At 33.7% G+C, this 12770-nt stretch overlaps 1 protein-coding gene across 1 annotated transcript; it reads left to right on the top strand.

Annotated features, from left to right (window-relative positions):
- Positions 1-473: 473 nt before the first annotated feature.
- Positions 474-10633, top strand: LOC127839978 (matrilin-3-like). The gene is made up of 8 exons (XM_052368368.1): positions 474-507; positions 740-895; positions 5260-5397; positions 6130-6264; positions 6749-6886; positions 8625-8759; positions 8860-8994; positions 9398-10633. Exons 1-8 carry the CDS (start codon positions 474-476, stop codon positions 9601-9603), a joined length of 1077 nt encoding a protein of 358 aa, XP_052224328.1. The 3' UTR covers positions 9604-10633.
- The last annotated feature ends 2137 nt before the right edge of the window (positions 10634-12770 follow it).

Below are 12770 nucleotides of genomic sequence, written 5' to 3'. Positions count from 1 at the left end.
GGTTAGGTCAGCGCCTTGGAACGGTCAAGGGAAAGAATACGAACAACTATTTCCGGAAAAATGTACATGTTTTGAAACACTAGTGTGTTATACTACATGCAGACTTGTTTGTTCATTACATTTACAATAAAAAAGTAGATACGTGTATCTCTTTGTGATTTATAATAGAATTATATGTATGCATTTGACCAATTATACGATTAAGAAGTTAATATGACTAAAGATTGTTTTTTTTATTCTAGGTATTTATCCGAAGTAACCCCTAACAATCATTTGGTTTAAGTGTTAGGCGTTTTTAGACTATTTGTCAATGAATGCGACGTTTTTTTCTTTCGCTCGAAAAATTGTCTATATATGATGACTGGAGTCCTTTGTTTTAATATCGCATTCGCGGTTTAGTACTTAACAAACATACTTAAATGGCATACACTTACATATTGCAGTCTTCCATAAGATATATCTGCACCATAATTATGGTTTTGGGCCTTGTGGGATCCGCATGTTCAGGTAAGAAAACGAGCACAACTTGTCAATTGATCCTGTACAAATAATAAGTTACTTCTAAGAACTTTCAGCTAACATCTTTTTTAAATACAGAATTGAGCTGTACCAGTTTTGAAGTATACGCGTTTGTCGAATGTTATTAACCAATAATGACTGCTCCGTACGTGTAACATGACTCATATTGATTAAAACCAACGTTCATATTTTTATCAGACATAAACTTGTTTTGTTCTAGCGGCCGTTGATTTGGAAGGGTCGTGTACAGCTGATGCGGATTGCACAGGGACACCAAATGCGGAAACGTGCACTGATACGAACGGTGACACGATTCTGGATACATGCAAGTGTAAGACAGGGTACTCAGCAAACACTGGCAACACGGCTTGTATAGGTAAATAATCTTTATTATGTTTTATTGTAGACCATCAATAAAAAATAACGCCACAGTAAACCGATATCTTACATCAATAATGACAGTGTCACATCGACTGCGTCTGTTCCTGGTTAAATTGCTTCCGTTGATGGTATATTTATTCAGTTATGATGCCGCTTAAAATGATATTGAAAATGTGTTGACACATTTAGCAAATTATGAACAGCAAACCATCTATATGTTCTTGTATAATGTAGAACATATATTGATGAATAAGATAGTAAAAAATGTAATCTTAAAAATAACATTTATTATATATAATCTTTTTAAAAATGTCGAACTAATCCATCTGCGCCAAAACAATTTTGCATTTTCGTTGCATTTGCTAATAATAACAGTATGTATTCCACAAGAGCAAAATCATCTTCACGAACATTCTGCCACTATCTTGTTTGACTATTTTGTAAATAAGTTCGCATTTAACTTAAAAAAACATGTTTTCAACGCTTTTCTATCGTCTAGTTTATTAAAGTCACGACAGAAGATGGTGTGGTATATATTTGTAATTGTCTTCTCACGAATCTGCTTGCGTTTGCATCGAATGAAGTACAAGAACCCTAGTGGTTGCATAAGCATCTAATTCTTTCTTACGCTCGAGCATATTTTTATTATTTATTTGACGTTTGTTGTGATATTTCTTTTTTCAGGAAAAAGTACTTTTGAGCTTGTGTGAAATATGATTGAAAACATGTTATTTATACCCATAGGTATATACTCAATTGTTAAATGTTGAAGCCTTATTTCACGTGCATATGTTCCTTTTTGACAAACGATTGTTACCACAATTTTGAATCTCTGAGGAAACGAGCTACTAAGTCGGTGTTTCGAACTAAAAACAAGATAGTTTCTCATCTATACCAATGTACCGCAAAGATTGTTCGAACCTCATGCAAATAATTGAATGAAAATAATAATATCTTCTACAACAATTGTTATATGAATTATCACATTGTTTCAGAAAGTATGTGTTTAATTACAATATGTGGGAAAACACATTTTCACTGATATCGTAATAACGACCTTTTTTATTCTGAAAACTGATTATACCATTATACAAAATAACAATGCTCGTTAGTGCGTCATTTATCATTTACCTACTTCAAAACAAGCGAATCTTATACATGTTCATGTTAAAAAAGTCTTATTTGAAATGATCGTCTTGGTTGAATTAATTCATGTTTAGAGACACCAACATTATAGATCAAACAGATAGTAAGCAAATTCATACGATAATCATTTACTGTTTGCAAATGCAGTTGATGGCGCCTTGGGGGTAGCATGTGTTAATGTTGCCGCTTGCATGGGTACTACAAACGCTAATACTTGCACGAACCTCAAATGCGCGTGTAATACCGGCTATACAGCAAACGCGGCTGGAACAGATTGTGTAGTTTGGTATCGCGAATAATAATAATTAATATTATTGTTAGTTCATTACGTCTGCGTGTTTTAAAGAGTGCTTTTATTCTGTAAATTGATCTCAAATAACGCAACATTGTTTTGTATGACATAAAATTATTTTTTACACAGCCGCAAGAGCTCATTAGGGGAATGCTCTGTTGCTGGTGACTGTACTGGAACTACCAGTGCTTATGTTTGTACACACAAAATTTGCGAGTGTTAAGCCACTCAAGTAGCAAAAGCTACTGAAACATATTTGTAAATTATTGGTGTTGATTTTATTCAGCAATCAAATTATCTCTATGAAGAAAAATAACTGTTTTCTTTTATAAATCTGCGTCTACTGAATATTTGCACTTTTCCGAACATCGTTTTACCAAGAGTTAGTTATCTAGTTTAAATGTCACGGCTTCTATAGTCCTTGGAATGTGTTACAAAGTCGCGGGACCGAGTGATTACATGTATGTCGTTAGAATGAGTTACTAAGTCTGTGTTTAGAAATAAATAAGTCGATAAAACGAGTAACTAAGACGTAAAAAACGAGTTTCCAATTTGCTATTACTTCATAAAAAATACAAGGTAATTTCACATCCAGTGCCACCATACCACCTGATTTTTGTTCCTGCGATAAATTGGGGAAAACTTATGTTCATTGAATCGTTTCTTAAGATTTTTACTATAAGCTTTCTTGTTGACAAGGGATTTTCTCACTCACCAATCGCAATATGTTCGTTAGTGTGTCATCTTAAATTTACGCACATTAAACTAAACGAATCTGATACATGTTCATATTTAATTTCGTATATAGCATACCCGTCTTGATTGCATTTATGTATGCTCAAAATACTCCAACCACACACCACAGTTCAACAGCTAGTTAACCAATTTATGCGATGGCTATCCTGTCTTTCAAAATGCAGCAAATGTGGTCGCGTTGGGAGGAACATGTTCTCTTTCGTCCGAATGCACGGGGACAACAAACGCTGACCTTTGCACGGCCTCCAAGTGCGCGTGTAACACCGGCTATACTGCAAACACCGTTGGAACAGCTTGTATAGGTTGGTGTCCTATCTAATAATATTATGATTTGTTTTGTCTGATTGTATTAAAGACTGTTTTTATTTATGAAGTACAACCATGTTAATTTTATAATTCATAATTCATAATTTTATGAAGTATAAGCATGTTAATTCTTTCGTACGCTCGAGCACATTTTTATTATTTATTTGACGTTTGTTGTGGTATTCCTTTTTTCAGGAAAATAGTACTTTTGAGCTTGTGTGAAATATGAATGAAAACATGTTATTTATACCCATAGGTATATACTCAATTGTTAAATGTTGAAGCCTAATTTAACGTGAAAATGTTCCTTTTTGACAAACGATTGTTACTACAATTTAGATTCTCTGAGGAAACGAGCTACTAAGCCATTGTTTCGAACTAAAAACAAGATAGTTTCTCATCTATACAAATGTACCGCAAAGATTGTTAGAACGTCATGTAAATAATCGAATACAAACAATAATATCTTCTACAACAATTGTTATATGAATTATCACATTGTTTCAGAAAGTATGTGTTTAATTACAAAATGTGGGAAAACCCATTTTCACTGATATCGTTATAACGACCTTTGTTATTCTGAAAACGGATTATATCATTATACAAAATAACAATGCTAGTTAGTGCGTCATTTATCATTTACCTACTTCAAAACAAGCGAATCTTATACATGTTAATGTTAAAAAAATCTTATTTGAAATGATCGTCTTGATTAAATTAATTCATGTTTAGAGACACCAACATTATAGATCACACAGATAGTTTGCACATTTATACGATTATCAGTTACTGTTTGCAAATGCAGTTGATGGCGCCTTGGGGGGAGCATGTGTTAATGTTGCCGCTTGCATGGGGACAACAACGCTAATGCTTGCACGAACCTCAAATGCGCGTGTAATCCCGGCTATACAGCAAACGCGGCTGGAACAGATTGTGTAGGTTGGTATCGCGAATAATAATATTATTGTTAGTTTATTACGTCTGCGTGTTTTAAAGAGTGCTTTTATTCTGTAAATTGATCTCAAATAACGAAACATTGTTTTGTATGACATTATATTATTGTTTGCACAGCCGCAAGAGCTCATTAGGGGAATGCTCTGTTGCTGGTGACTGTACTTGAACTACCAGTGCTTATGTTTGTACACACAAAATTGCGAGTGTTAAGCCACTCAAGTAGCAAAAGCTACTGAAACATATGTGTAAATTATTGGTGTTGATTTTATTAAGCACTCAAATTATTTCTATGTAGAAAAATAACTGTTTTCTTTTATAAGTCTGCGTCTACTGAATATTTGCACTTTTCCGAACATCGTTTTACCGAGAGTTAGTTATCTAGTTTAAATGTCACGGTTTCTATAGTCCTTGGAATGTGTTACAAAGTCGCGGGACCGAGTGATTACATGTATGTCGTTAGAATGAGTTACTAAGTCTGTGTTTAGAAATAAATAAGTCGATAAAACGAGTAACTAAGACGTAAAAAACGAGTTTCAATTTGTTATTACTTCATAAAAAATACAAGGTAATTTCACATCAGTGCCACCATACCACCTGATTTTTGTTCCTGCGATAAATTGGGGAAAACTTATGTTCATTGAATCGTTTCTTAAGATTTTTACTATAAGCGTTCTTGTTGACAAGGGATTTTCTCACTCACCAATCGCATTATGTTCGTTAGTGTGTCGTCTTAAATTTACGCACATTAAAATAAACGATACATGTTCATATTCAATTTCCTATATTATATACCCGTCTTGATTGCATTTATGTATATGTATGCTCAAAATACTCCAACCACACAACACAGTTCAACAGCTAGTTAACCAATTTATGCGATGGATATCCTGTCTTTCAAAATGCAGCGAATGTAGTTGCGTTGGGGGAAGCATGTTCTCTTGCGTCCGAATGCACGGGGACAACAAACGCTGACCTTTGCACGGCCTCCAAGTGCGCGTGTAAAACCGGCTATACTGCAAACACCGCTGGAACAGCTTGTATAGGTTAGTGCCCTATCTTAAAATATTATGGTTTGTTTTGTCTGCTTGTATTAAAGACTGTTTTTTTTTGGGATTCGCTTTGTCACGCAATCAACAGTAGTGATTTTAAATCATTTTGAATAAGAGTTAATTGATTTAGAAAAAAAAACGAAAATTATTTTGTATTTTTGTTTAAGTTTTTAACAGCCGACAATGCTCTTAAGGGGATATGGTCAATTGCTCGCGACTATACTGGAACTACCAATGCTTATGTTTGTACCAACAACACTTGCGAATGTTAAGTACCTCTAACAGAAAACAATACTAAAACATGTATACAATTTACTGGTGTAGATTTTATTAATGAATTATTCCTAGGTATTCAAAACCTGTCTACCTTTTTAAGTTCGCGTGTCCTGAATATTCGCACTTTTCCGAACATTTTTTCCCACGAGCAAGCTAACTCGTTTAAATGATGCGACTCATTTAGTCGTGCGAATGAGTAACAAAGACGTGGGATCGAGTTACTAAGTCGCGATAATGAGTTACTAAGTCGTTGTCCAAGTTTTCATTGAATTCTTAGTTACGACTTTTGGTGTGTTTATTCACATGGATGAAAAGGGAGTGTGTAACTAAAACAGTAGTATAATAAACCGAAATTAAGGAGTCATCATAAACAATGGTTTCATCTTACAAATTTGTTGATTTCGCATTGTGGTATAAAGAACACATTACTATAAATGCATATTATTACAGCGGACGGTTTTCTCAAAGGCGCTTGCACTTCGAACACTGGTTGTACCGGAACTACAAATGCTGGAACGTGCACTTCCGGTAAATGCGAGTGCAAGACGGGGTACAAAGCCAATACAGGAGAAACAGCTTGTGAAAGTAAGAGGCACATAGTATTTCAATTATTTGCATTCAATATTCTATATAACCACAAAGGCGTTCGGAAAAGTCATTGACATAATTCGATAGAGATATCATTATTCTGAATCATTAAAAAATAGCGTGTATAGGATCTTATACATACTTCTTTGAACTTATATGACTATAAAAATATGTCTTGCTATTACATGTCAATTAAATGCGACAATTTATTTTGCAAACAATTTTGTTTATACAAAAACATAATTTGTGATAAAACAAAACTGTATAACATATAGGTATGAAGTTTTATTATTACTTATTAAGAACATATATCAGACAGCAAATAGAAAATATGTTTGATTGTATGCTAAACAATTGAATGATATTCAATCGTTAAGAGCAAATTAAAAAGGAATTAAATAATGTTCGTATTTTTAGGATTATTTACTGCAAGTATGTGCTGTTTACGTAGCACTTTAAAATTAAGTTCATTGCTTTAAAGTCGCGAACGGCTACCTTGAGGGAACATGCGCTGCAAACACTGACTGTACCATGACAACCAATGCAGGGACATGCACGTCGACCAAATGCAAATGCAATACAGGGTATAGCGCTAACACCGACAACACAGCTTGTAAAGGTTCGTAATTCATGTTTTATGCTGTTTTTGACATACCAAAATTCTTCGAGTTGACTCTGCTCCCACGGCTATTTTAATGGAAATAGTTTTACCACAAGCTACGTGATGTCAATAGAGATAATTGGATAAAGCTTACAAATTACTTGGTTGTATTCTGGTAGGTGGTCATCCGGCGAACGGCGCCGTGTGTCCTATGTCGTGTATGCATCGTTTGTTGACAACAATTTGCTTCCAACGACATCTCCTACTTAAAAGCTTGGCGGATTTTCACAAGAAATAATTAGTTTGTAAATATTTTTCAATCTAGTTCATATCGTTTAGATTTATTGCATACGATAGTCATCAGAGCTACTCATCAATTAAAATAGTGGAAAGGTACAAAAATTCTCCTCTGCAGCCGTATTTCTCAAATGTTTAATATTTTGTGTGTAAACTCATCTAGTGGTCTTCTACAACGATTGTTTGAAACATACAACTTGTAGCAAACATGCCACGCCCAGAGTTAATATTATATATAAAGAAATATATAGTAAATTACTTTTAAAGTCTTCTTCTCTTATACCGCAATTATAATGGGTTTAATATTTGAAGTTAATTAATGTGTACTTGTTCTCGACTAAGTTTGTTCAAACTATGCTCCTGTGATAAAGGGTTCACAACATGATTTATATCAACTTATATTGAAAACAACTTATACAATTATTTCTGAATCTGCAAGGCTCAGATATTTATTTTTTGTTGCGTTACATCATCTTAAGTTCTTCTGCAAAGATTGTTCAAGTCATGCCCCTGGAATGATCCTGCCCAAGGATTTAAATGATTTATAATGTCTTATATAATACTTTTGTAAATCGTCTCCTCTAAAACCGAAGGGATCTTGGATTTAATATGCGGTGTGTATTATAATATTGTTTTCTTCTACGAACTTTGTACAAACCATTGCACTGGCGTCAAAACGGGCTACGCCCCAGTGGTCACAAAATTCATTTAAAGTAACATTGTACATAATTTTAAAGAATCTTTTACTAAGATTATTTGAATCATACCACTGAAATACAAACTGGCCACGCCCCAGAGTTTATAAAGAAGTATACAGTTATAAACTTCAAAATCTGATACCGCAAGGGTCAGTGATACAATTTTGGTGTGTTGCTTCGTGTTGTAGTCCTTTATAGATATTGTTTAAATCATAACCATGTGGTCAAAACTGGCAAAACTCCCAGGTAAGATAATAGAGACTTGTTTATATAGTTTATAATTATATAGACTTGTAAAGTTACATATGAAAACAGTTTAAATGAAAACAAAAACAGAATGCCAATATTGTGTAGAGTTATCATTTTCTAATTCAGGAGCATGCCCCTGGGATTTAAAAAGGTCATTTCTGAGGATTTAGAGTGAAATGTTTTCAATTAAATGTCGGGTTGTTACATCAAAGTGTAGTCCTCTACTTATTCTTTACAAATCATACAACTGGTTAGAAACCGGCATATTTTAACCCATATGAAAGTTCCAGGACCATCATTGCATTCTTCTGTAACCTTCTCGATATATTTACAACTTTTATCTTGACAGAACACTTCCAATTCTCTGTGCATCATATCTGTCTTGATATTTAAATTTTAGATTTGCGATCAAAATCATTTATGATCAAATGTAGCTAAACAAAGAATTTACACTCGTCGTTATATTATTTTTTACTTGAGAGATATCGACAAAACAATAATTGCCTATTCAGCTAATGGTGCCTTGGGAGGAAAATGTGCTGCTAATGCCGATTGCACGGGGACTACAAACGCTGACGTTTGCACGGCCACTAGGTGCGTGTGTAAATCCACGTATACAGCAAACACCGCTGGAACAGCTTGTATAGGTTAGTGCCGTGAATAATAGTATTGATTTATGTCTGTATTTAAGTTAAATTAACCACAGATAGAGTGTCATGTTTGAAATCTTAATAATCCTTTTAACAGCCGCCGGTGCTCTGAAGGGGACATGTTCTGTTGCTGGTGATTGTACTGGAACTACCAATGCTAATCTTTGCACGGCCTCCAAGTGCGAGTGTAAATCCACCTATACAGCAAATACCGCGGAAACAGCATGCATAGGTATGTATGGCCTTATTTAAGCTACGTGTTGTTATTAATTATACATGGCTCAATTTGATAACGTCTTCAAACACCTCGAGTATTAAGAATCAATCATGCATCTTTTTGCAGGCTTTATTCAAACCTTAGTAAAGACGTGAAACATAAATCTAACGTATCTAAACTTGGAGGAAAGGATCTCCCGATGCATTGATAAAATAAACATACACATTCATGTTAAAGACAAGTTTACTAGACCATAGTACATTGTTATGTCAAACAATTTCATCGTGATCTTCACCCTACTCCACTCATACCCCGCGTTGTAGGTCATTAAAATTATATGTGACAAATAGACTGCACTTTTCATAACTGTTAAAAAATTATGAATTGTAAACAATCTAAACCAATTTATCATACATAGCGACCGGTGCTCTTAAAGGACTATGTTCTGCCAACACCGACTGTATCGTTACTGCTAATGCTGGTACCTGCACATCACTGAAGTGTGAATGCGATTCCGGATATACAGCCAACGCAGACGAGACGGCATGCAGTTCTGGTAATATTATTTTTTTATTCAGTATGATAACTAAACGGATAGCGGACGGTCGCACGAAGTTCCCTTAAAAATCACGTATGCTTATTTGAAAACTATGCTTAAATGATGGTCATGTTTTGACAACCTATGAAAGCGCCACTAAAAGGTCTTATAGTTAAAAATCAGTAAGTTAGTATATAGTTATAGTTCGCATCGCCTTAAAGGTTTTATCAAGCTGTGTGCAACATAAATTGCAACGTTTTCTCTAGTATTGACGACTCAATAAGAACACATTGCTCTAATCTTCTCAATCCAGAATTGACAGGCATCTACTAGTCAAATATCTGTAAACTGTCTGATTGTAAAATGATCATTTCGCATGTCAGGAGAGATCACTCGGATGATTACTTCTAGAAAACATTTTAATGTAAGGAGTTAAATAGCCAGTTAAATGTAATAGATATGTTTGCAATACATTTCATTGGTATTACATCAACAACGCCATGCAATCATGTAATAGGGTGCCTTGTGTTAATATATTAACTACTTTGGTACTATTCGGATTTGCAGCGCGTGATTTCACATATTATGTAGGTATTTTGATGTGAACGATTCTTACTATCAAAGTAGGGGAACAATAGCCAATATTAATTTCAAAATTATGAAAACAATACAATATTTGTTGTATGTGTGAGGACCTTGGTCTCAATATGGATGGTACTTATGATGGTCATTACAACCTCTCTGAGCAAGCTGTAGACGGAACACAGAACACATGACTGATATTCAAACAGACATCAGAACTATTTGTTATTTAAAGTGATTTAATTTAAATGTTGTGATGACTTACGTCAGTGTTGGGTCTATATGATCTTTTGTATTATTGTAAAATTAATGGTATAACTAGTATGTTTAATTAAATTAATATTTAATAAGTCAATGGTGATGTTGTCAGTCAATGACAGAAATGATCCATGGACAAATAATAATACGGAACAATAATGAGCATCAACTGATGACTTATTGAAATACCAGTTGTGACGTTAGTGCTTTATGTGTGTGTTATACAAAATTATGAAGTAATGACTTATGTCATACTGATGAACATATTTTACAATAAAAAGCGTATTTAGTTACTTGGTTTTGTTTGAATCATCGTCTGCACAGTGCGCATTACTAAACAACAATATACAGTCTTATCGAATACATGTATAATGACAAAAAATAATTTATATAATTTATAGAGAGAGAATATATCGCGCTAAAAACTGTGCGCATACCTGCAAACTAATCGATTACACCGAGTTTGAACTTGTGTATTGCAATCGTTGGGTATGTCACAATGTCACAATGAATTTTTATCAAAATATTTAAGTCTATGGGATGCAAATCGTGCATGTGCCATACTGCTTGCTGGTTCGTTTAAAATCAACTTTAAGAAGACTTCCGAAAGGATGTATATGTCGTGTAAACATTACAAACTTTATTTTTCGTACTGAAAATATCGACATAAGGCAGTAATTATGTTGATAAATGTCACACATCCAATGTAAAAGGTTCCTAGCTTCACTGCAATCCCTAGACATAATTTGAAATGATAATATGCAATCTTATCTTTTAAAATATACGCTGGGACCAATTTCGCAACGTTTATATACCGAAAGTTAGTGTAGGCCTTTGTGGTTTTCAGGATGCTTCTACGAGATACTAGAAAACATTACGAAGAAAGCTATTCAAGTTCAGTAAAAGTGACAATATTGCCATACATAATTTTGTATAAGACAAATCTAAGGAATATTTATCCATAAGCAACCTATAAATCTAATGAATATCCATTTGGCAAGGAAAGAACTGGTTACAAACTAATATATTTTAACAGATATTTAGTTAAGCTTTCAGTTTACTTTGGTAAAGTATGTTGGGCATGTGTATTCGTACATATTCAAGTATCTGTTGTAAATGACAGTTACAAGTGTAATTGTTAATGAGATGGGCAAATAATCAAGCGCCAGTTGTCGATCAACCTAACGGATTTAGAAATCAGAAATGGTGCATCGACATCACATGGTCCAACAAACAAACCGGTCGCACTAACGAAAAAAGTGTTTTATGTAAAAAGCGATATATTTATATGTCGACTTATAAATTTTCAAACAGTATGCTTAACGTTGACAATTACCATTGCAATTAATTGCTTTTTATAAAAAAAATAATTTCAAATAAATACACTTAATACTTATTTAATGTGTGTGGTTATTTTTATGTAATAATTAAGTTGCAGTTTAATGTAATTCTCATTCATAAGTACAGAACACTTCCTTTTAATATATTGTTATGTTTTAATTTAACTGAATGTGTATAGTAATGTTTAAGCGTTATAACACGATGTAACACATGTTAAAGAATTGGTTAACTGCTGTTGCCATCGACTTTTTAAGTCAATGTAATTGTTAAACACTACATTAATAACTATGTACACTTCTACATGGCGAGTCAAAATCTGTTATTTAAAGTTCGTTCATAGCATCTAAAAACACATATGTTATTTCAGAAAGCATGTTCAGTTTTGTTCACGCTCATAGTAGAAGACACGAGCTCAAGTGCCGAAACAATCATTAAGTTACTTAAATGCAATTCTAATTCGCTATAAAATTTAACGCACATATGTTTATTAAAATATTTCAATACGTTTGTTCGAGTCAATTACAATTATTACAAAATGCAATATATGCTGCTTCTTAAATATTTGACATGTCACGACGAAGAGTTATGTCGCCATTCAGCACTCAGTGTATGCAAATATGAAATCCAATTAATTTGAACGAGGGCATTTTTAGTCAGTTGAGTTATTATAAATCCATTAATTTATGTCATAACATGTTCCGTCACATTTTTCACCATGCGAGGTTCGCCACACGCGTTGTAAATGACGGCTACCCACTTAGCAAGGTCATATTTCTTCTGCATCGGCTAAAGTTGCAATTAAGATATAATAAATATGTCTAAACTATTTAAATATTCTTTTTGATATGTCCAGACGGTGTATGCTATATTTTGTCCAGTAAACAAGTAATTGTGATGAAATTGTTTATATTATTTTGAAAATCAGTATTAACACTTGTCGTTTCTGAATTTGACTGGGTTGATAACGTTTTTAGTGTCATTGGTTTGGTTACCTTGACTCATTTAACCAATCTTCCGAGGTAGTATTAGGACAAATGTCCTTACCAAGTTTGAGGACAATCGGGCGATAATT

Source organism: Dreissena polymorpha, chromosome 7, assembly GCF_020536995.1.
Source record: "Dreissena polymorpha isolate Duluth1 chromosome 7, UMN_Dpol_1.0, whole genome shotgun sequence".
In the NCBI taxonomy this organism is placed as follows: Eukaryota; Metazoa; Mollusca; class Bivalvia; order Myida; family Dreissenidae; genus Dreissena; species Dreissena polymorpha.
This window is presented reverse-complemented; position numbering and strand designations above follow the sequence as displayed.